Genomic DNA, 25,119 nt, shown 5'->3' on the forward strand with positions numbered 1-25,119 from the left:
GGACCGATCGCTGCCGTCAGTGTGTTTCCCGTCCGGCCCCTCTGAGAGGTTTCATCATAAAACTTTGAGGAAGTAACAGCACAACTTGACTCGTTGATTCATTTCAATAAAAATACACTTATTGGAAGTCGCTTTGGATAAAAGCTTCAGCTAAATGTAACGTAACGTAATTCATGAAAACAGGAACTAAGTGTATTTTCTCAGTTTTTCATCCCCCAAAAAAGTGGAACGATTGGAGACGCGAGGTTTTCTGTCGGCCAACAGCCCGACGTCAACACACACATTCATAGTTTGGAAGAGAAACAGGAAATGTTTAAGGTGTAGTTTTAGAATTACTTTTTATTTTATGTTGGACGACATGCTACAGTATGACTTTTTATTCATATATTCAACAACATCCTACTCTGACTTTTTCTTTGTATTTTATACAACATGCTATAGCCTTATGTGTTTTTGATTTTTTGACAAAGACATACACGTCTCAAGATGGAATTGAACCCATGACCTCAATGTGAGGCAGCATCACGAACCACTGAACCACAGTGCTTCCAATGTTTTATTTTCCTTTTTTTTTTACAAAATCCTGTAGTGTAACTTTTTTTTGTAATATTTTAGTTGACATGCTATAGTATGACTTTATTGTCATATTTTGTACGACATGACTTTTTTTTCAAATTTGTATGGACACAGTACAGTCTAAATAATAAATAATGTTGGAAGACTGACTTGTCCTTTTAATATTTTGCCCGGGATCGAACCCAGAACCTTTTAACTGTTATGAAACAACGTTCACCTATTTAAAAGGACATACTATAGAATGCCTTTTTTTGTTTTATATTTTGATGACATGCTATCGTATGACTTTTTTATCATATTTCGAACGACATACTATAGTATGACTTCCTAAATATTTGTCCGTTACTTTCTGTCACTGTAAATAACAAAGTCAAAGAGTAGAAAGGTTTTTTATTGTCATTTATTTTGTTCATCTTTTCATTTTGATCAAACACACACACCTCTATAGACCCAAAGACCCACGAAAACAGACAAATTAAATCAGCTCATGTATTTGGCTTTTCTTTCCTGTTCTAGTTTCCGTTTCTCGAGGTCTTCGTCATCTTCTCCTCATCTTCCTGGTCTCTTCAGATTCTACTGACATTCAGATTAAATAGATATCAACAGTTCCATTAAAGCAGCGTTTGTACCGTTTCACAAGGTGAGTGATGGTTGCCTATTTAAAGTCTTGTATTGCACACCAGCAGTTGCTTTTGTTTTTTCTTGACATTAAAGGAACAATTAGACTTTTTAAATTTTAGTCCTTTTTCTTCACTGTGTGTAAAATAAAAAACAGTGAGATAACAAAAGAGAAAGATAACAGACATCTTAAGAGTTTAAATCTTGTTTTGATGAAGCCGTAAATGTGTTCAGTGAAGAAAACTTGTGGACTAAAAGTAAAAGTGTTCCTTTAGTGGTTCTGTTTCCTGTGAACATGGCAGGTTACTGAATAAGTGGACATTCACGTAATCAAAGTTTGACAGCGTTTGAAGAAGTGAACTGTAAAACATTCACTGCAGGCAGAAAAAAACCAAAGAAACAGCACAAACATATTTCAAATCAAGATTAACAGCTGATTTTTCCCAACATATTTTACACATATTACTTGTCTGGAGTATGTGACATCTCACATCACTGCTACGACGCTAACAACAGCGCTAATTCTATTGCTAGCAACAGCAATGCTAAAACTTAAAAAAAGTTCAAATAAAATGTTCAACTTTCATTTATCGCATCTTAATTTCCATTGTAGGACATGAAGCTTGCAGCAGTTCAGCTTTATACACAGCATCATTATGTACATTAGATACATTATTTAGCCTTTACAAACTGTACATTTTACAGGAGTTCTTAAAATTGTTTTTTTTACTAGTGTAAAATAAATCGCTCTTAAAATCCCACGCGAGTCCTTTCAAACAGATCTGTCACACGTCACAGAGGAACTGTAGGGAAGTGGCTTTGTGGGATTTTGAGCCGCAATCTGTTGACTTCCTTTAATATTGGTAATTAATTCAAACACTAATCGTACTTTTCATAATGTGACATCTACCTTCCAGGTTCAGCACTTAAAATCCATCTCAATGTCATATTGACAGGTTTCATTTCCAAAAACTCTTTATAGCAAACAAAGATTAAAATTTGAAGTTATTATTTTCAAATCTTCTTTGGCCTTAAAAATAATTTATAGATGGTACAAGTGTAAAATAAATCCTTATCTCACAATCATATTTGCGAATGTGTTTCCCTCACTCATTTGAGCAAATAAAGATTAAAATTAGAGGTTATTGTCTTCAATTCTCTTCTGATGTTCTTCAAATTTAAAGCAGAAAGAAAAAAAATGGAAACTTTTCTCTGCATGCATTAAAAAATAATTTGTTCAGAGTACTATCAAAATAAAAACACACTGTGTTCATTACATTATAACATTAATGTGGTTACTGAAATTCTGAACTCACGCGTCCAAATATTTGACTTAAAACCAAAATATCTGTAAAGTCTTCATGTATTTTCTGACTACATGAAGGTCTAAAAATGACGTTTTAAAGAATTCTCCAATCTACCAGATACATAATTTAGGTCAAGAAATACTAAATTAATCTCTTTAACTTGATTTTTAACTGGAAAACTGTCACATTTGAATATTTTGATTCTTTATGAACAGACAGAATTGGCCTTTAAAAACAAGTCACGTGGATTTTGTCTTTTCGGGGTTTGAAATCCTCCAAATTTACAAAAACAAAATGAAACATAGGCCGTTGCCTCGAGCGAGTTTTGTCATTTTGGCTGCAGAAGTGAAAGTATCAAAAATAAATCGGGGTTAATATTGTTAATTTCCATGTGATTACTGAGCCGTTAAAAGAAAAACAAGAAGATAAAAACCTCGAATGTTTTAGACACGTGACAAACTTTCACTTTTTGTTTCCTTTACAGCTTAAAAGGCGTCGTATACTTAAAATGTTGATTTCTGTTTAAGGCAAGGTTACAACTGTTTCCATAGTTACAGTCAATTTTGGGTAAAATTGTATATTTACTAAAGCTGCACACAACTGTAAATAATAACACAAACACAATACAATAATAATAATAATAATAATAATAATAATAATAAACATTTTAGTGGAAATAAATAACGTGCAAACTACTTTGTGCATCACTGATTCTCAGCTGAAAGGCAGCGTTACAAGTTGTGCGGATTAGTGCAAAATAAATCTCATCACAAAATAAAAAAATAGGAGCAAAATCTGTTCTAAAGTGCAATTATTTTAGTTTGACCTTCAGGAGGTGTAGTTGGAGCTTGTCGCCACAGGAGGGCAGCACTCACACATCCAGTGGATTATTTAATGAAGCTCAAAACCTCTGACAGCAGCCTGGAAAATGACTTCATATACTGAAAATGATCATTTATGGGTTTAATAACTAAAGTAGAGAAACTTTTCTGCTGCTTAAACACAAAGAATTCTTTCTTTCTTAAATTTGATTTTTTTTCGAGGGAAAATTCATTTAAAAATCAAGACTTTTACAGCTGCTGCTTCTTTTTCTTTCTTTTTTTTTTTGAAAGAATTCCTATCTTAGGTCACCAAAAATGAAACATCATTTCTGTGTTTTCTGTTTCAGGCTCTCGGGCCGCGCCGGAGGAAGAGGATGCGGTAGCAGCAGTGTGTCAGGGTTTCCTCCAGCTCAGGGGAGGGATGGCGGCGTTGACGTCGCAGCAGGAGCCGCCGCCCACCGAGTCGCCGGGCAGAGCCGGCTTCTTCCTCTCCTTCTCCTCGCTGTCCGAGTCGTCCACCGTCAGCGGGACGAGGGAGGGGGACTTCCTGCCGAGACGAAGAGAGGATCTTAATTTACAGTATTTCATCTGTATCATGTAGCAGACAGAATATTTTCAGTCAGATGGTTTATGAAGAGTCTGAAGATTGTGGATTCAGTGTTTGTTTGTTTTGTTTGTTTGTTTTTTAAATCTCAAGAACACCTCGAAGGACCTTCTATAAATTTGGCAGAAATGTTCACTCGGTCCTAAAGATCAACTGATTCAATGTTGGGAGGGTCAAAGGTCACAGTTACGTCAATTCGACTATCTCAGGAACGCTTTAACGAACCGTCTTCAAATTTGACACAATTGCTCACCTGGACTCAAAGGATCAGTCAAAAGGTCAAGGTCAATGTGAAGGACAGACTGTCCTGTTCCTACGTTCCATTCTAGAGGATCTAGAAAAAGATCTGCAAGTTTACACCTCACCTGTGTGTGTGTGTGTGTGTGTGTGTGTGTGTGTGTGTGTGTGTGTGTGTGTGTGTGTGTGTGTGTGTGTGTGTGTGTGTGTGTGTGTGTGTGTGTGTGTGTGTGTGTGTGTGTGTGTGTGTGTGTGTGTGTGTGTGACCTGTCTCCGCTCTGCGTGATGAGTCTCCTGCAGGTCTCCATCTGGACGTCCAGGCCTCTCTTCATGGAACACATCTCCATGTACTCGTGCAGGTGGCGGTTCATGTCACTCTTGGCTGTGGCCAGTTCCAGCTGCCGCAGACACCGACACCGTTACTGTTGTTTGGTTGAAAGTAAAACTGCTGCTTCCACCTCCGGTCCACCGTTTCTAACTCCCTCTGACATTTCTTTTTTCAACCCGAGATGAATGAAAGTGTCTCACCTCGATCTGGTCGATGGTGTCCTGGTATTCCTTCTCTCTGGACATGAACAGAGACTCGGTGTCGTTAATGACTTTCTCGATGGACTCGTCCTGCAGCTGTTTGTCAGGGAGAGAAAGAAACACAATAAAACAGTCAGTTGGAGTATAAAAATAAATGATGCACAACATTTTTCGGGGGCAAAACTTCACTGGAAGCAAAATAATGTCAGTTGTTGAATAAAATCAGGGTGAAAATATCAATATAATAATATAGAGGAGGTGTAGAAGGTTCATGTTTGAAGTTCTTTAATATTTTATAGGTGTCAATTAAAATCCCCGTGGGAATAGTGAAACAAGTGTGTGTGTGTGTGTGTGTGTGTGTGTGTGTGTGTGTGTGTGTGTGTGTGTGTGTGTGTGTGTGTGTACCTCTCCATGTGTTTCCACTCCCATTGTGCATCCAGGAAAATCTTCCCAGAGCAAAAGAGTTTCTTCGTTTTCCTCCCAGGCCAGACTGTCACAGTCGTCTTCAAACTCACACTCCCTGCTACACACACACACACACACACACACACACACACACACACACACACACACACACACACACACACACACACACACACATCAGCTACATGATGTTTAAACATGATGACAGAAAGTTTCAGGCTGAAGTCACGTACAGCTGATTCAGCATCCTCTGCATCTGCTCGTTGATCTGATTGGCCGACGTGCTGGACGACTCCTCGTCTTTGGCCCCGCCTCCCTCGCTCTCAGACATGCTCAGTTCGTCTCCGTCCCCGCCCTTCGGCGACTGCCCGCTGTGCTTCCTGGCCCGGTGGCTCAGGGTGGAGGGGGGCGTCGGCACCTGCCGGGCGGAGACGTGTTTATTTTGAAAAGGTCCAGGTGGAGGGGTTTTTGTTGTTATTTTGGACCTTCGTCGCCGTGGATACGTACCTGGAAGATGTTTATCATGTCCTCGCAGTTCCTCTGCTGGGCGACGTCGCAGAGGCGAGCGGTGATGTCAATCCGGCGGCAGATGTCCATGTCCACCGTCATGGCCTTTTCCTGGATCTTACTGTCCAGGTCGGACAGGTTCTGAAGCAAAGACGAGAGAACTGGTTCTGTTGTTTGTTTAAAAGATTTGGTCTTTTGTTCTGGTTTTCTGGAGGGTCGCGGAAATCATTGTTGGGCTGAGCTAAAACTGCGACTACATGTGGCTGAGAAATCTTGCTCAGTCATGAGTCAGAAAAACGTGAACACAACCCTGTTTCCAAAAAAGTTGTGTAAAATTTAAATAATAAGATTTCAGCTGCTCAACAGTTTGAAGTCTCCTTTGTCGTAGTTTTGGTTTCAGGATGTGGCCAAATGTTTTCAATGGGAGACACGTCTGGACTGTGTTCCCAGTTTTGGAAGTGTTCCTGAGCCCATGCAGTGATTTCCACTCCAGAAGATGCTGCCTGAAGGTCTGAAGATTACCACTATCTAATATTAGTTTTCAGCCTTGTCCCTAGTGAACAGAGATTTCTCCAGATTCTCTGAATCTTTGAATGATATTATGAACCGTAGATGATGTAATTTTACATTGAGGAACATTATCTTTAAATTGTTGCACTATTTGCCCACACAGTCTTTTAGTCTGCTGAGACTTCGCCTCTCTAAAATTATCTTTTCATACCGTAACAAAACTTTTCCAGTCTTTTGTTGACCCTGTCCCAACTTTTTTGAGACGTGTTGCTGCCATCAAATTCAAAATAAGCAAATATTTAAAAAAAAAAAAAAAAAAAAAAAGAACACAAATTTCTCAGTTTCAACATTTGATTTGTTGTCTTTGGTCTACTTTCAATTAAATATGGGTTGACGCAATTTGTCAATTAAGTTTTTTTTCATTTTACAAAGCATCCCAACTTCTTTATGAATGGGGCTGTAAATAAATACTTCAAATTTAAATGTATTAAAAATCAAAGTATTAAGATGAGGGTTCAGTTTCAAACATGTGTTACGGAGACGACTCACGTTGCTGACGAGTCCTTTGAAGAGAACGAGCTCGGCCTTCAGCTGCTTCACCCGGAGAGCCAGCTCATCCTGACACACTTCGCTCTCCTGCAGGTCCTACAGGTCCAATCAGACGGAAACATGTCAACACACCATGTCCTTCACAGGTATATGATGCATTCAGGAGCCACTGGGAAGTTTCGATCGCCGATTAAATCGTTCCCATTCAGCTGTATAAAAACAGTTGGGTTAAACTAACGTCATATTTCTTTAAACTGTTTCCACGTCGCTGTCTGGCGCTCTTTTAATCTCATCTCGCCTCCTTCTTCTTCCTAAGTAGAGAATTAGCGCCACCGTTTACATCCAACTCGATCCAAAGAATTTTATTTCCACTTCATATATCTTTTAAAACAAGAAAAGATCCAGAACGCCGCTTATCAATTCAAACCAGGGTTATGAAGGTGCACTTTGGTCGGGAACACAAAAGGTTAAAATAAAAGAATGAAAAAGCCCAAGGAACTCTTCTGGCAAAAAAATTATATCTATATTTTTTTCTTATAAACTCGATTTTTGATTGTAGTGAAAGACATCTGCTCAAAAAACTGTCTTTTATACTTGCGTAAAAAATAAAGTAAACTACCTTCATACTGATGCAACTGATTACATGGAGAGAAGCTAATTACATCTCTAAAGCCAAAAAAGATAATAATAATAATAACTTTATTTTTATAGCGCTTTTCCAAAACAAGTTACGAAGCACTTTACATACATTTAAAACATACGTTTTTAAAAAGGGAGAAATTTTGAATGGAGTTCTGAACTGGAGAAGTTCTTCTCGTTTACCTCCTCAAGTTCGACCACCTTCTCCTGCAGGTCCACTCTGGCTGTGTACTCGTCCTCCCATCTACAAATACAACACACACACACACACGCACACACACACACACACACACACACACACACAAACACACACACACAGAGCAGGAATTTAACAATGATGCAGATAACTCACAGTCACATAATATTCCCTGATTAGATCACGTGTGAAGCTGGACAGGATTTACATTCTCAGCGGTGTTTCCTTCTCATCTGTGTCGTCTCTGGGATCTTCTATTTTTTTTTTACCGTCATTACGTCCGTGACCTCGGCAGAACTCGGCCTAATTTTTTTCAGCTGGGATGAGACGAGTTCTTCGTTATCTTCCTCTCTGCAGCTTTAAGGCCAAACGCCGCCGTGGTTACCTGGGCGACCGACACCGTGCGGTAGCGTCAAAGGCCCCGCCCACCTCCGCTGTGATTCCTCAGCATGTGTTATGTAAGGAGGGGAGAACCGAGCATGCAGAGCACGAACAGCACGGAGCACTCAAGTCAGTTACTATGGAGAGAGGACGGAAATAGAGCAGAGACGGGCGGCGCAGGAGGAAACCGGTCTCAGAGGATTGTTCTTTCTTTGGTGTGATGTCAGGAGTCTCCGGTCTTCAATAAGAATTTATATCTATCGATTTGCAATTTTACAGCCAAAAAAAAAACAACGCATATTACAATTTTTGGGAAAAGCGTCTCTAAAATCAATCATTTCTATTAACAATAATTAAAAGGTATAAAATGTAAATAAAAACAAAACGAGAACAAAAGATATACTTATTTTGAATTTGATGCCAGCAACATGTTTCAAAAAAGTTGGGACAACAAAAGACTGGAAAAGGTGTGTAAAGCTAAAAAAATTAAAAAATAAAAACACCTGGTGGAACATCTCACAACTAATTAGGTTACCATGGCAACATTAATGGGATTGGGTATAAAAAAGATCATTTCAGAGAGGCAGAGTCTCTCAGCAAGAGAAAGATTGGAAGAGTTTCACCACACTGTGAAAGACTGTTTGGGAAAATAGTTCAACAATCTAAGAATAATGTTCCTCAACGTAAAACTACAAAGAATTAGTGGATTTCATCGTCTACGGTTCATAATATCATTAAAAGATTCAGAGAATCTGGAGAAATCTCTGAACACAAGGGACAAGGCTGGAAACCAATATTGGATGGTGGTGATCTTCGGGCCCTCAGGAATTAAAAACACACTATTCTGGAGTGGAAATTACTGCATGGGCTCAGGAACACTTCTGAAAACCAGCGTTTCTGCATTCATAAATTCAGGTTAAAACTCTACAAAGAGGAAACCGGATAGAAACATGATCCAGAAACACCCACGAGCTCATTAAAGATTGAGACTGAGGCGAAGTGGAAAAATGTCCAAATCACACGTAATGAAATGACTTAGGCCGACTTCAATACACTAAACTACATCACTGATGTACGTCAGCTCTGACATCACTTCCTGAAAAGTTTACGAAGAGCAGATGGATTAGAAGTTGAGCTTTAAAAATACTGCGGTGGATCATTTCAGAACACAAACTTCGTGAAACCAGACGAAGAATCTCTTTGTTTTCTGATGCTGGACGTGTTTTTGCAGCGGTTTTGTCTATTTCATTTCCCACCGAATCGAAGCGTCACTTAAATACGATCGCCGCTTTGCCCTCGACACGAACGCTCATCTGAACCACGACTGCGATGTCTCCGACGGATCGAATTAACGTCACGTCGTCAAAGTTCAGTTCCCGGTTTTGAGCGTGAAGAGTCACGCCCGGCTTCCCGACAGGAAGATGGCAGATTTTTTTTTTTTCCCCATCGTCGTGCCGATTAGAAAACAGCAGACGGAGACGCTCGGCTGTGGCAGCCGGAGAGCAGCAGTGAGAGCTGATGTCCTTGTAGCTCCGATCTGTTTCTCAGTCTCGACACGCGTCTCTGCAGTCAGGCGGCCGGTTTGGTGTCGCATTTGACCTGCAGCTGGTTTCACAATCAAGAACTGCTGGATGATGCAAAAAAAAAAAAAAAAAAAAAAAAAGCACGAGAATATAGAGCGATGACGTGAATTTAAACTGAAACAGCTGAAAGCAGCTTGAGACAGTTGAGACGCTGATCTCTCCAAAGAGGGTTTAGATGGACGACCTTGATACGACCTTCATCGTGAAAGGAGTGGGAAGCGGGAAAAAAAATATATTTTCTGGAAGTAAAATTCTCTTTTGCTGCCGAGCGTTCGATGTGGAGATTGATCTCAAGTTTTAGCATTAAACGGACGAGCCGGAGCCGAGTGGCTATTAGCTTAGCTTAGCATAATCAATGGAAAGAAGGGGAAACAGCTCGCCTGCTAGTAAACCCTCTGACAACATGTCTGTCATTAGTTTTAAAGTGCAGACTAACAGAAAAGCAATGAGCTGTAGAGGTGATAGTCGGGGATCTTGTTTTATCCTACAGAGCTTTTTCTGGTTGTAAATGAGTTTTTTGTGTTAGTAAAGCAAATTTTGTCCAAAAAGATTTACTTTACGTCGTAAGCACTTTCAGCACAGCTTCTGCTGACGACATTTTTTGGCGGAAAAAAAAAATCGCAGAAATAAAAAACTTAAAAATCGCAAGCTCCCGTAAATATTGCAGAGTTTGCTTGAATTTTGAGTTCATTATTGCGATTGAAAGTTTTGCAGATTTCCTGGAGGGAGCGATAAAGCCTTCGACTTCAGGCCTCAAAGTGTGGCTGTAAGTTTTGACCTCTCCGGGACTTTTTTCTGTTGCGTGTCGGTTACTCGGTGAATTCCTGCCGGACGTCCGGTCTACGTTTACAACATCGTGACGAAAACCAGCTGTGATTTAAAGGAGCTAAAAAACAACATGTCAAACTTGAAGGCTTCTTTAGATCAATGTTCAGAGTGACGTCATCGGCCTCTACTTTTATCTCCGTATTCCCTCCAACAGACACAAACACAGCGTGACTCGCTGTATAATCTGTCATCAGAGGCGATACTGGAAAGATGAGAAGGGTTGACATTTGCTGCTCTCTGTTATTAGAAGGGTGATGGATTTTTTTTTTTTTAAAGTCTGGATGGAAAAAACAACAACACATAAATCTGCACATTTACGACGTCATAATTATTTGTGAAAAGCTATATGAGACTGCTTTGGAGCCTCTAGTGGCGCGCGGTGGTATTGCAGCTCAAGACGCTTCCGCATTTCCCCTCATTTTTCCTTGACCAGGAAGCTACGAACACTTTTACATACAGTTTGAGGCAGCAGCACATTAATTAATCACCTGCGGGCGTCCGCATACTTTTGGCCGTGCAGCTCAAACGTTTCCTGATCAAAACATCTTTCCCAGTAACGCTGCGCTGAAACACATTCAAAGGAGGTGAAGCTGGAGGAGGATGATGATGACAAAGATGATGTCAGCACCTCTCTGACGCTGCAGAGGGTCACCGGGGACGGGGTGGGGGGAGGTGGGGGGATGGGGGAGGGAGGTGGGGGTGAAACGAGGATGGATGAGGAGTCGGCGAGGAAGAAAAAAAACAGGTTAATAGAAACAGAGAAGAAGAAATGTGATGAGAGACACCGAGAGGGAGGCAGAGGGGAAAATGGAGAGAGAGGGAGGTGGCGGACCGGGTGACATCACCGCTGGCGGTCACAGGCCCAGTGCTGCATTGCAGGTACCAGGAGGAGGGGGGGGAGGAGGAGGAGGAGGAGGAGAACAGGAAGAGACCAGGAGATGAAGACCGAAGACAGAAAGCAGGGGAGGACTCATGACAGGAGATCCTGTTTTAACTTCTCCTCAGACAGTTTCCTCTCTAAAGAGCAGAAACATCGACAGTCACATGACGGAGAAATAAAAGCGCTGCTCCTTTAAACAGTCCGACTCGGTCACAGCCACGATGACGGACAAGCCTGAAGAAAGAGTTCACATTACAAGACTCAAAATATTTTATGAGCTAATTTCAGTGGGGTTTTTTTTAGACTGAAAACTGTTTTAATTTTAATGTATTTTTCTGTTGCAATAAATAAATAAATTAAAGGTTGTTTTTTTTGTCAGGTCTCCAATCGGAGTTATATTCCTGCTTAGAGAAGACTTTGAAACAGATAATTCACATTTTAAGGGAATAAAACTTACAACAAATGTAAGAGGAGGGTTACGATCTAAAATCCTGACCACAGCCCTAAATACAAACATTTAATAACAGTCTAGAATAATATACTTCTGAAAGATCCCGATAATCAGAAGATGCCAATGTTTTATCGAGGGTCAGTAAACCGTCTGCTCGTGAAACGTGCAGCAGAATTTTTAAGCTCTGTGATTGGATGTTTCTTCCTGAAGGTTTAAATCCACAGACTGGACATAAAAGTGTTCGTAGCTTCCAGGTCTGAAAAATGAGGCTGATGAAAAAGAGCTTTAAGCTGCAATACCAGCGAGTGCCACTAGAGGTCGGCTCCAAAAAGCCTCCAGCTCCATAGACTCCCATTCAACTTCTCTCATCAAATCCAAAGTCAATCATTTTTTTTCTACGAGTCATTATGGCGTCGTCAGCTACAGTCTCTCCTTCTGATTAGTTTTTTGTTGGTACTTCTGAAAATAATTCCATCATTAATTAGATATCAGGCCGCCAAAAAGCGGTATATTTGTCCGTTTGATTGACAGGCCTGTGCTGCGGTCAGGTTACAGCTTTTGGTGGGCGGGGCTTATTGTCCTCCTCCACATCATCCAAATATGGTCACTTCGGGCTCCAAGATGGCGACGCAAACCGGCGGATGGCGACACGGCTGGTTGCCGCTTGTTTATATCGGAGGACGAGATATTTTCTAAACGCAGCTGATTCTGTTTTCAATTAATGAATCAAAACCAGGAGAGTTTTTAATGTTCATGCAAAAAACCATTATGCGCTCCCACTCTCACCTCACCGCTGTCTAATAATGTGAAAAGAAGCGGGTCTCCATGGAAACGTCAGCTGAAAAGCCCCTTTCAGACGATGCTTTTTGCCGTGCTCAGCAAAGTGCCCGCAAAAAAAAAAAAAAAAAAAAACGCGGTAAGAATTGAAAATTGGGCACCGAGAAAACATGAAACTGGAAAACCAGCTTCCTACAAAATACAGATTTAACGGAGTTCAGTGCAGAACCGGATCTGAAGTGATGAGCAGGTCGGAGAGGAAGCTGCTGCTGCTGCTGCTGAGATCGATGTGACTGAAGGTTTGTGTTGCAGAGCCGTCCTGCCTCAGCAGGCCGAAGCACCGAGGTCAGTGTTTTTTTTAACACAACACAGCAGTGGGGGAAACTGTCAGTGAACGAGGCAGCAGCAGGTCAAACGAATAAAAACACACCGGCCGCAAGCTGAGGGAAGCTATTGAAATATCACCTCTTTTAATACGGGTCAAAAACAAACAACTATACTTCCCGAATGCATCACACAAGATCCTGCAGTCAAACTACAAGAAAGAAGTCAAAATATTTATCCAAACAGGTGAAATCAGGTTCTAAAGGGTTCCAAGGTCACGATTCTTTATGAAAACTGAAAGTGGGCGGAGCTTACAAATCATTTAGTTTGATATTTTTTCAAGTGGAAAATACACGACTCAGCATCGTGCTAAAATGTGGAATACCAAAGCAAAAAAACAACTCGGTTAGCGTTTGGATTTTTTTTTTTTATTATTTTTTTTTTTACATTTTTAAGTGTTTGTTGATCGAAAAGTGTTTTTTATGCCAGAGAATCAATAAAAAAAAACAATTAAATTGTTAGGAGTTGTCGTATCGATCGATTCACGACGTCATCTCGAAGCCTCGTTTTGATCCGCTACCGTTTGCCCTGTTAAAGTTAACCTACTGCATTACACATTAATTCAAACTCATCACTTCCTGTCTGCATTTCAAATTAAAAGCACTCTTTTAGTGAGCAAAAAACCCTTTCAATCCTTAACAAGGCTTTTATTGTGACTGAAATGGGACAATCAGACTTTAAAACACAAATCCAGAACAACAATTGAAAATTGCAGAAGTATATTGTTGAAATAATTAAAATAAATGGATTAAAATATGTACGAGTATGTAAACTTGCCGCCGTAGCAGTTACACGACCTCAGACGCAGCAACAACTTCACCGTCACGTCACCGGTGTTATAATCTGGATATGTGCTGTAAACATACCTCATAATCTCAAAATTAAACTTCTCAACGACAGTGAAAAGGTTTCATCTTTGATTAAACTCGTGAAATGAATACGTCAAACATACCGAAGCAAAAAGAAGTTGAGTTTTTACGACACCGCGCTTCTGTTTCTGCATTTATTGTGAGTCTCTTTGGACCAAATTAAAAGGTTAAAAGAAATAAAATAAATCCCTGTAAAGCAAACGTTGCCATAAAGCAGTCGAGTTCTTTGAGTTGCAGCAGCGTCCTCGGTGACAGATTCGTATCATCAGGTCGGGTTCGAACCTCCCGAACATCAGGTTTCATCTTTCCAGAGATGGATCGATGAAAACCTTCAGTGATGATGGAACAGAAACGTAACTCACTTTCATAGCTGCTGAACAGTATTTCAGGGGTTTCATCTGTTATCAGACATCTGTTTACTTTTGTTTTTACTTTTTTTTTTTTTACTTTTGCTGCTGTGACACTTTGGAGAATAATTTCTGGTACGACATCAAATCTTGGATGTAACACTGTTATTGAGTTGATTATGAAGGAGGTTTTTTTCCCCCTGAAACTAAACAACATATTTGACTATAATGGTGAATTATTGACTTTAGATTACCAACCATCATCATTTTATATATACAGCAGTGTATATATAAATATTTATATATATATTTACAGCATGTATTAAATATCAGTGGCTGCATATTGAATATTGAGATGAAACACAGGATCTAACCGCAACAATGCGGAAAATACTTGTTTTATTGTTGTGATGCGTTTGTGAATTTATTCATTGTATACAAAGAATCTTAGCTGATCTAAAGCATTTATTTTCAATGTGAATTTCAGTCATATCATACATAGAACCAACATCAGGCCCCTGAACGCATCCTGAAAACTCGCAGAGGATCAAACAAAAGAAAGATGAGGGTGAGCACTTCCTACCTTCTCTTGTACTCGTCCCTCTCTCTCTTCACCTTGGCCAGCACGTTGTACAGAGCCCTGATCTCCGGCGTGATGGTGTCGATCTGGACCCCGACGCCGTCCGGGTGAGTCCAGGACATCCCGGGTCCCGTGACGCACGACTCCCTCCCGGCGCCGAAGCGGCGGGTGTGATTGAAGGACCAGATGCTTCCGGGGAGGAAGCGGGGCGGAGGAGGAGGAGGAGGGAGAGGCGGGCCGCGGTTGGTGCTCGTCCCGGTGCGAGCGGCGAACCTCTCGTTCATGTTGGTGATGGTTCTGGTCGGGTCGCTGGGACTCAGAGCCGAGCCGACGGGGAACCCGGACGCGGTGAGGTTGGAGTTCGAGTCCGTGTTGAGGTTGTTTCCCGGCAGGTATTTGTTGTCAAAGAGCGGAGGCGGGTTGAGGGTGGGAGAGAGGAGGCCGCCGGGCAGGTAGGCCGAGTTGTTGGCGTTGTGGAGCGGGATGTGGCCCGGTCTGGCGGGAATGGGCCCGATAAATCCAGTCTGGACCCCCATGTCTTTGGTCAGCGGCCTCTGGTGTCCGTCCCCTCCGCCGTTGTCCTCCAAGGCCTGCTGCAGCTGCTTCTCCAACACCTTGTTGCGGCGCTCCAGCTCGTGCACTTTGGCCAAAAAGCAGCGGAAGCGCAGGTTCAGGGTCTTCAGCACGCTGATGTTGGAGCCCAGGTCGTTGCGCAGCGCCGTGGCCGCCGGCGGGACGCGGTGCAGGGGGCTGCTCAGGTGCAGGTAGGCGAGGCCCGACGGTGGCAGGGAGCCCAGGTCCAACCCGGACAACCCATCGGGCCCGAATCCGCCGTGGTCCCCCAGGAAGTAGCCCGGCTCCGGGACGGTGGAGTCGGCTTGGCCGGTCATCTGGTGATGATACTGCTGCTGCTGCTGCGGTGCCAGCAAGCCGCTCTCCCCCAGGACCGGATTCATGCTCGAGTAGGAAAATCTGAAGTGCTCGAAATCCGGCATGAACACAGACTTTTGTAGATTCAACTCGAGAGGTAACTCCGTGTTAAAACCGGACCGGGATCAGGGCCCAGCAGCTTGAAGTCCGTCTCCTGGTTTCCCTTCACGAGGAGGAGCTGCGGGCTAAAAAGGGCAGATGTTGCGTTTTAGAAGGACTGCTTTGAGGCCGATGGGCCCCAAAATGGCAGCAAAAAAAAAATAACAAAATAAAAAATTCCAAACACTAATGCAGTAAAGCTGTTATCCACACATTAGATATAAAGTCCAATAAGATGGCACACCGCTGGACCCTGCAGCAAAATCAGAGTTCACTTTTACGCATGACTCATTTCTACAGGAGATCAGCGGTGACGCGCAGCGGCAGCAAATCATTTTATTATCGAAGCTTAAACAAAAAAAACGTCTTAAAAATGCTGAAATTAACATTTAGGAAAACGTACCTTGCAGTCGGAGCAGCAGACGGTAAACTTTGGTTGCAGGTGATGAGGAGGAGGAGGATGAGGAGGAGGAGGAGGAGAGCAGCGGTACAGCAGAGATCAGGAGTAAACATGAAGTGACTGCGGCTGTAGGTTTACCGTAATCACCCTGACAGAGGAGCACCGGCAGCTTTCTAAATGATCGTAATAACCTCAGTAGAGGTGCTGAAAGTGTCGGGAATTTAAACCTGCATTCAGTTGAATGTATTTCAAGTTGGAAATAGTTCAAATGTGAATTTTTTTTGTTGGCCATGTATATAAAATATTTTAAAAAAAAAAAATAAAACGTCACGTGCCCAAAGGATGTAAACAAACTTGGCCTGGAGGATGTTAGAAGTGACGTCACCCGGCTGCTCTGCTCTGGTTATTTATTGCACGTTTGTAAAGTTGTTTTCTTTCAAGTTAAATGTCTGCATTTGATTTACTAACATTAATACATTTTCTGGTAATTAGCTAAACATGATATAGACCTAAATATAGGCTTCTATTTATCTATAAAACATCTTTAATTATTATTATTTTATTTTTTTCCTGGAGGTGTGTTTTTTTATTAACATGAAAAGGACTCAAATGTGTTTCAATCTGTAAACTGCCGAACCAACTTTTCCTTTGCACTTAGGAATCGTTTCTTAGCTTTGATTTTTCCAGTAGGGCACGTTATCCTTTCTCCCGGAATAATTAACATGTTTCTTTGTGAATGAAACGTGACAAAAAGTTGTTGTTTTTTTAGGACGGGCGACGGGTGTCATGATCAATATTGTTGGACATGATATGAAATTATCTTGAGTGACATATCTCCCCCCCCCCCCCATAAGAAAAGCACACTTCGTTCTGCCGCCCTCGTTGGGTTTAAATACGTCAAATTTGACTTTGGTGCAGAATATTTAATTTCTGGGAAAACAGCCAAAACGCGATGTCACTCGTCTGGGCAGGAACAGAACAGCTTTCAGACTCTGGCTTAAAAAAATAAATCAAACAAAACACACCGCGTTTAAATTAAATATACCGAAATGCAAAAAGAGTAAAAAACAAAAACTTACTTTAAGACTCCACTTCCACTAAAACACCAAATGAGGAAATAACTTTGGAAGAATTGTGACAGAAATAATCATAATTAAAAAAAAAACAGCACATGTTTCCACAAACTGAGGACTTTATTGTCATGTTAAGTGCAAAGGAGCCACAACGAGACCGTTCAGAACAACACGGCTCCGTGAAGGAAGAATCATCGGGACCAGAATATAAAAACTTCTTTTTTTTTTTCTTTTTCTTGAAATCACCAGTGAGATGTTTTGCTCCCGGGACGGATGACGCAGCATCCAGTTAACAGGTGAAGGAACAAAAGGAATCATGGGAAGGAAACGAGCCGAGTCGGCGCTTCACTCCTTGGAGAACATGTGCTGGACCAGGTCGCACACACGGTTGCTGTAGCCGAACTCGTTGTCGTACCTGCAGGCAAAAGATCGAGGAAGGGTAAAAAATAAAGAAATAAATAAAGAGTTCTCATATAAAGTTGAATGTTCCACAAATTTCCAAGTGTTTGTTTGAAAAGTTTTCACGTTCATTTTTAAATTAAGCTCAAATTTCAAGACATATTCCCAATTTGGGCTTTTTTTTATATTCATATTTTCATATAATTCCCAAAGATATCACATTATGAAAGCGATATTTTTCAGACCTATTATTATTCTAGAATTTACACCAATATACTAAAAAAAAAAAAAAATCTAATAAAGGATGTAATGAAACATGAAACTACAGAAAATTAAGTTCACTGGAAAAAAAAGAAGAAATGTTACAAAGATTTTGCAACTTTTTACATAAATAAACTAAATTATTGTCAGAACTTTAAAGTGTCAGAATTAAATGAATCTTTCCAATTTGTCCTCGTTTTGTGAGGCTACTTGTGTTATACTCAGTCTGGAAAAATGTGTGGAAAAAAACAAAGTACTAACATGTTTGATTTCATATGATTAAAAATCCGTTTTATTATCTTTTGTCGGGACGCAGCAGAGACCAGAACAAAGCAGGAAACTCCTTCAAAATGTTTTCACAGACTTTGAATCAGCTGATGTTACAACTCTTCATTTAAAAACAAATAAAACTAAAAACCACTCACCAGGAAACCAACTTGACGAAGTGGTCGTTGAGTGCGATGCCGGCGCCGGCGTCGAAGATGGAGGAGCGAATGTCACCGTTGAAGTCTGTGGACACGACCTGAGCAGGAAGACAAAGTCAAAGCTTCACTGCAGGAGAAAATAAAAGAACGTGCTGCCATCTAGTGGCTCCTGAACGGACACGCGAGCACCGATAAAAAAAACAACAACACAACTCTTATGTTTTATTCTGTTCACACAAGTTTAAAAATAGATTATGATCTTTTAATTTTGTACCTGGTCCTCCGTGTATCCCAGATATCCCTTCATGGGTCCGTCGGCGGCGGCCTTCATGACCTTCTTGATGTCGTCGTATTTGGCCTGAAGGAAAAAAAAAAACACCATAAAATGACAGAAGTTTTTTTATATAATTTTTTTTTATTAATAATAATAATAATAACAACAACAACAACTCACAGGCTTCTCCAGACGGACGGTGAGGTCCACGACGGACACGTTGGGTGTGGGGACACGGAACGCCATGCCGGTCAGCTTGCTGTCAGAAGAGAGTCAGCGAATCAGAGAGCTCGGTTTGTTTTACACGCAGACGGATTCGTTTTTTAACAGTTTTTTATTTTTTATTAGCGTTAATAAGTGAAAAGTTACCCGTTGAGCTCGGGGACGACCTTTCCGACGGCCTTGGCGGCGCCGGTGGAGGCGGGGATGATGTTCTGGGAGGCGCCGCGTCCGTCTCTCCACAGCTTACCGGACGGACCGTCCACCGTCTTCTGGGTGGCGGTGACGGAGTGGACGGTGCTCTGGAGGAGAAATCAGATATTTATTATTAATATCAGAAACTTCATCAACTCCACAAGGAATAAAGTTCTGAATACAATCTGTTTTTTTTATAAACATGATCCGCGCTGTAAATTTTCTAAATCATAAAATTTGAAGACATATTCTCAGATTTGGCCTTTAAAAATTTTTTTTTTTTAAATTGTAAAGATGGAGTAGTTTTTAAATAAAGTTATATTTTGAACTCAGTGGCCTCGTTTTCAGTATCTTACAGATGAATTTGACAATTAATTACAAGTTTGAAGTTTAGATGAGTCTTTGAAGCACCAAGAGTTTTATGGTAGTTTCAAAAAAAAAGAATCTTTTTTTTTTTTTTTTTTTTTAAAGGCAATCTTAGTCACAACTTTTACATTTTATAGCTTAAAATTGGCAAATTTCACAATAGTCAAGATACAATTCACGTTTCGTTTCTAGAAGAAGACATTTTGCAGTTAAGAAAAAGATCCAGAAAACCAACGTGACTAATAGAGAAATGATTATCTGATTGTTAATTACCTTTTAACTCTTTTAATTTTATATTAAAGTTAAAAGACATTTGTGTCAACTTCTGTTTATAAATTGACTAAATCTAGGCACTTAATTTGTAGGTGCACATTTTATATAACAAATAAACAATAAATCCAAACATGATTGATAGATGAATAAATAAATAAATAAATAAATAAGCAGCTCCGACTGAACTGCTGACTAAGAACTAAATTCTCTTTGTCCTCAAACTTTAATAATAACTTGTTATGAAACTGCAGCAGCGAGTTTATTTAAATAAGAAGTAGTTTGACTTGTTTACCATGAGACCCTCAATGATGCCGAAGTTGTCGTTGATGACCTTGGCGATGGGAGCCAGGCAGTTGGTTGTGCAAGAGGCGTTGCTATGGAGACAAAACAGGAAATGCACGTTTTACCAACAGAGAATCCAAACACTCGTAAAAAAAAACCAACCTACAGCTGACGTTAAAAACACGACTCACCTCACCACCGTCATGGACTTGTCGTACTTCTCGTGGTTGACGCCCATGACGAACATGGGGGCGTCGGCGCTGGGGGCGGAGATCACCACCCTCTTAGCTCCGCCCTTCAGGTGAGCCTGGCAGGAGAGTCCAGAGATTTAACACGATCACATTTACGCTCTTTACATGAAGTTCATCAAACATAAATTGAAAACATTTTTTTTCTTCTTAGTTTAAAGTAATAAAATAACAAATAATATTAAAAGAATGGCTTTTTTTTTTTTTTTTTTTAAACACAAGTCAAACCCAGCAGCTTTTTCACCAAACTTTACTGGTTTTTAAAACTCCTGAATTTATATTTCTTACAAGCTGTCAGTTTTCAAAATAAAAGTAAATAAATAACGGCCGTGGACTCACGGAGGCCTTCTCGATGGTGGTGAACACGCCGGTGGACTCGACCACGTAGTCGACTCCGGCGCCGCCCCACTTGATGTTGGTGGGGTCCTTCCTGTAGGTGTGACATCAGACAGGAAGTCAGACGGGACCTGAACTGTGCTGTGGACTCACCGGGGGGGGGGGGTCTGGAAGGTTGCCACGGCTACGTACTCGTGGAAGACGGTGATGTTCATGCTGCCGATGACCAGCTTGCCGCCGTTAGCCTTCACCTCTCCGTGCTTCCACACGCCGTGAGTGGAGTCGTACTTGAACATGTAGACCTGAAGACACGAGGTTCGAGCTTTTAAAAAGTCTTCTTGAACTACAGACATTTTGGAAATAATAAAAAAATAAAAAACCTCCAACGTTGGCCTCTCACCATGTAGTCCAGGTCGATGAAGGGGTCGTTGATGGCCACCACCTCCACTTTGCCACCAGAGGCGGCGGCGCGGGTCACCAGACGGCCGATACGTCCGAATCTGAAAACACAGAAGGAGGTTGGTCAGCTGGTGGTGGGGGGGGGGGACAGCTGAGTCGACGTTTCAAAAGACCCAATTTATACAAAATAGAACATCTCAGTAGTAGAAGTCGAGTTAAACGTCTTTGAGGTCATCATTTTAAGTGCTACATCCACTTACATGTAGATATATTTACTCCCATGTGACCAGCAGGTGGCACCACATCCTCAAACTGAAGGACGGGCCATACAAGGTGCTCCGCCGACCGACCTCCACTGAAGATAACAACAGTTGGGCACCGGCAGCAGAAGGCCCGGCTTCACGCCCTAATATGGTCACGGACAGTCCAAACGCACAAAACCGGAGACTTCCCTTTTCTTTTCTTTTTTTAACCACTTCACCGAGTTTCACCAGGAGAGAGAAATATGCCACATCCCTCATTTTTAAACTTCAGATTACAGGGAAGTTAAAAGGAGGCGGACGACGACGACGACGTCAGCTTTCATCATTTGCATCAAAAATAAACTTCCACAGTGATTCAGCTGATGAATTCAGTCTTTGCAGAATAGAACCCCGAAAAAAAGTAAAGTTTTCAGCCGAGGAAATCTTTTTCACGTTTGTCCACAGAACAACAAATTAAAGCCGTCTGATTTGAACTCTCACGACGACTTCAGATGCTGCAGAAGTCGTCGTGTCGCCATGACAACAGTTGGTGGGACCAGGATTGAAGCAGGGAGTCTGTATACAATCCAACAGTAGGGTGAAGAGGTTTAATGCCTTGCTCAAAGGTGGAGTGGGTTGGAGACCAAACAGCTGTCTTCAGTTCACATGTTGACGTCCCGTTACGCAACACGCCTCCTACATTCAGGAGTCGTGCTACACGTGACTGCGAGCCGTCCGGGCAGCGTTTGAAACATCACCCCCGGCAACAGAGAAGACAATCACACGCGCTCTAAAAATAAAGACACGCCATCTATGGAAAAGGTCAAAGTTCAGCAGGAAGGTTCTGGATAACGAGGTCGTCGTCAAGGAGACGAAGGTCATCGCTACGGTTTGTAAATGAAACCGGGCTGTAAATATCAGTAAACAACAACAACAACAACTAGTCCCACATTGTAGGATATCATTCTGGTGTAATTGGAATAAAAAAAATAATAAGTGACCATATTTGGACAAAGCCCCGCCCACCTCTACTGTAAACCCACCCCCCAAACACGGCTCTCTTGAGTACTGATATGTAATGAATGCTGGAGTTATTTCATCTCATGGCGCCATCATGACTTGTGGGAAACACTTACTGACTTGAGTATTTCTGGAGAGAACTTTATTGGATGTTTTTTCAGAGCCCGCCCCCTAGTGGCCATCAGTGGTATCGTATTTTTAAAGTAGGTCCTACATTGGCCTCACTTTTCAGCCCCGGAGATTACCAACATTACCAACATATGAACAGTCTACGATTCAGAGGTTGTCGTTTCCTGTTAAAACAGTAAAAGATCATTTGGACTATTTATCACCAAAACAGGACAGTTTCTCTAAAACAAGGTTTCAGCAAAAAAAAAAATCCACAGATGTCGACCTCCAGGAAAACTTTCTATTAACGTCGGACTCCAACGAGCTTTTCGGGGCTAAAAGCGTTAATGAAACGTGTCGAAAGAATAATTTATTCGTGTTAAAATTAACTATCGGAGACCAGCTGATTTTACATGGAAATAGCTGGACGCAGGATTTCTGCTCTCTGGATTCAGGGATGTCAGAGTTCAAATCAAATTAAATAAAAATAAAGAGCTCGACGTGCGGCGGTCCGGTCTGTAAAGCTGTCAGTTATAAGAAATCATCATCGACACGAGTTGTCGCTGCCATCGTGGGACACGAGGGGGAGGAGGGGAGGGGCGGGGGGGGGGGGGGGCCAGCGGGCACGCAAGTCCGTCCTCGGATAGTTTGTTTTGGGACGCCACCAAAATGGACCGGAGCCCAGCTTCTGTTTCCGTTGGTACCCGTCCAGAATCTCCCGGCAGCTGCTTCAGAGGAGCCGAGAAAGTTTACAAAACAGGTTTCAATAGTGAAACAAACAAAAACAAACAAAAAACACGCCGGCCCGGATGACCTTTGACCTTCAGCGGAAAGGTTAGACGGTTTATAATTAGACGAGACGGGGAGAATAAAAGGAATGTGACAGCTGAGACAAGAGAGGAAGAGGAGGAGGGTGGATGAAGAGGGGGAGGCTCAACCGTGACCCCCCCCCCATCCTCCTCCTCCTCCTCCTCCTCCTCCTCCTCCTGGACTATAGATAACCAGAGAATAGACGTCCAGTCCGGAGAGAGATGCTCAGGCACGTCTGTTTTCGTTTTAAAATTCTTCTGGTATTTTTAGTGTAAATAATAAATAAATAAAAATGCACAGGTGTTCCTAATAAAGTGGCCCGATAGTGTACTCGGATACTCTGCGTGTTTAATTCCCATCTGGTCCATTAACAGCTGGAGAAGATTATATTTGTGGATGGTTTAATATCCACAAATATCCGGAGCGATTTGGCGTCTTGCTCATGGACACGACGGCATTTAAAAAAAAAAAACTCACTCAGCACTTTACATTTAAAATAATCTGTGAGATTAGAAACTAAGGATTAATTTTCCTCGTTTCTTAATTAACAGTTTGACGAGTCCGGAAATGTCTAAAACCTTCAAAAACATGGATTTTATGAAGAAAAGCAGCACAACTGAGAGCTGGAATTTTTTTTAACTGCTAAAAAAAAACTTACTCATTTCAGCTTTAATATATTTGTAGTTAGAATAAAACTCCACAAAAAACAAAAAAAAAGCAACCAACAGACGGTGAGTTTTATTATCAGAGGACTAAAAGAAAGAAGATTTCCACATTTAAAGTGCTGCAATCTGAATTTTTACATTTAATTTCCCCCCAAAATCTTAAAACAATTAATTTCTTGGAGATTATTGATGTTTTTTTCCTCCTGTTGTTGTTGTTGTTATTGTTTGAAAGCTTGTCTGACTCCTTATTGAAACCTGGTATTTAGTAGATTTGAGTTTCGCTCCAGTTTAATTAAAACAAACTTGTTTGACTCCTAAAGTTTTACAGCTGCAGGACTTTTGGGAGCAGCAGTTATTTCTTTGTGCTGTAAATGAGACGATGCAAACTGACAAAAACTAAATTAAATGATAATAAAAAGAAATAAATCAGCTCACCCGTTGATTCCGATCTTCACCATTTCGTCTGGTTTTTAATCCTCACTGGAAAAAAAAAAAGGGAGAAAAGTTTGATGACATTTTCCACGAAGACACGAGTGATAAAAAAAAGTAAAAAAAAAAAAAAAAAGGGCTGCAACAAACAATCGTTAGAAATAACCGTTAAACGTTATTTTTTTTTTGACGGTCGACTGAACCGCTGTCTCCTCCAGAAGCGCGTGATCCCGGGACGCTCTCAGCCCGGTCTCACGCGCCGCTCCGACACCTGAAACAACCGGAGGGGAAAGTCGGACTGTACCGTGTGAGCAGGTGCTTCGGTCTGCCGGTGCTCCGGTGCTCCGGTGGCGGTTGGACGGAGAAGAAGGAGAGCTGGAGAACGAGCCGAAGGGAGACGCCGCCATTTATACCCCCCTCCCCCCCTCCCCCCCGCGGAGGGCCACGCCCACTTCTTGCCCAAAATGTCGAGGTCGCGCGAAGCTGCCTGTTCAAACAGCTCATTTCAAAACTACCTCTGTGAAGAGGTTTCTTTTTCTTTCTTTGTGCAACAATCCCCCAAAAACTCACCGTGAATGACTTCTTTTATTTTTTATTTGGACAGAAAGTGATTTGTAATGAACTGTTTACAAAAAATAAAATAGAAACTCCTTCCGCCGAACAAAGTAGTTCCTGAGCGAGGAGGAGAAAACAATGCGGGTTTTTAAAAAAAAAAAAAAACAATGCGGTTGCTAAGCGACAGCGCCGAAGTACAACCGTTAGTGTACTTGTGCTCTCTACCTGTTGTCAGGGAGGGTCGTCAAGGTGCGGGCGGTGTCAGCTGTGGGCCTCCACCTGAGCTACAACCACCAGCCTGGATTCGTCCTGTCTGTTTATTCTCCCCGAGACATCGGAGACATCGGAGACATCTCTCACCCGTCCATCACCAGAGCGAGGGAAAGAAGCCCGGTGCATCATGGGAGGTCCTCCGGCAGCCTCGGCCTACAACAGCATCAGATGGTTCCGGTTCACCTGAGCAGCTCCAACCATGAACTTCATCAAAAAAAAAGGAGCCTGGAGCCAAGAAAGTCC

At 41.7% G+C, this 25,119-nt stretch overlaps 2 protein-coding genes across 4 annotated transcripts; both read right to left on the reverse strand.

Moving 5' to 3' along the window:
* Positions 1-960: 960 nt before the first annotated feature.
* On the reverse strand, positions 961-16,139 carry LOC138209868 (non-homologous end joining factor IFFO1-like). 2 transcript variants are annotated; one of them, XM_069168666.1, is made up of 10 exons: positions 16,028-16,139; positions 14,599-15,710; positions 7,503-7,563; positions 6,681-6,776; positions 5,622-5,762; positions 5,348-5,532; positions 5,097-5,211; positions 4,692-4,787; positions 4,431-4,561; positions 961-3,869 (listed from the first exon to the last, which is right to left on the reverse strand). In XM_069168666.1, the coding sequence occupies exons 2-10, from the start codon at positions 15,588-15,590 to the stop codon at positions 3,716-3,718; spliced, it is 1,971 nt and encodes a 656-aa protein (XP_069024767.1). In that variant the 5' UTR covers positions 15,591-15,710; positions 16,028-16,139; the 3' UTR covers positions 961-3,715. The 2 variants fall into 2 exon arrangements, with proteins under 2 accessions (XP_069024767.1, XP_069024766.1); XM_069168665.1 differs by having other exon boundaries at positions 5,097-5,214.
* A 1,061-nt stretch (positions 16,140-17,200) lies between these two features.
* Positions 17,201-24,847, reverse strand: LOC138209931 (glyceraldehyde-3-phosphate dehydrogenase-like). Of its 2 annotated transcripts, none has more exons than XM_069168739.1 (12): positions 24,829-24,847; positions 24,055-24,099; positions 20,776-20,875; positions 20,568-20,677; positions 20,379-20,469; positions 19,983-20,098; positions 19,802-19,883; positions 18,826-18,977; positions 18,637-18,715; positions 18,457-18,540; positions 18,183-18,280; positions 17,201-17,512 (listed from the first exon to the last, which is right to left on the reverse strand). In XM_069168739.1, the coding sequence occupies exons 2-12, from the start codon at positions 24,075-24,077 to the stop codon at positions 17,443-17,445; spliced, it is 1,005 nt and encodes a 334-aa protein (XP_069024840.1). In that variant the 5' UTR covers positions 24,078-24,099; positions 24,829-24,847; the 3' UTR covers positions 17,201-17,442. The 2 variants fall into 2 exon arrangements, with proteins under 2 accessions (XP_069024840.1, XP_069024839.1); XM_069168738.1 differs by lacking the exon at positions 24,829-24,847 and adding an exon at positions 24,353-24,455.
* Positions 24,848-25,119: the final 272 nt, after the last annotated feature.

This window comes from Embiotoca jacksoni, unplaced genomic scaffold, assembly GCF_022577435.1.
Source record: "Embiotoca jacksoni isolate LCO1_2020_lvr unplaced genomic scaffold, fEmbJac1.0.p SCAF_41, whole genome shotgun sequence".
Lineage (NCBI taxonomy): Eukaryota > Metazoa > Chordata > Actinopteri > Embiotocidae > Embiotoca > Embiotoca jacksoni.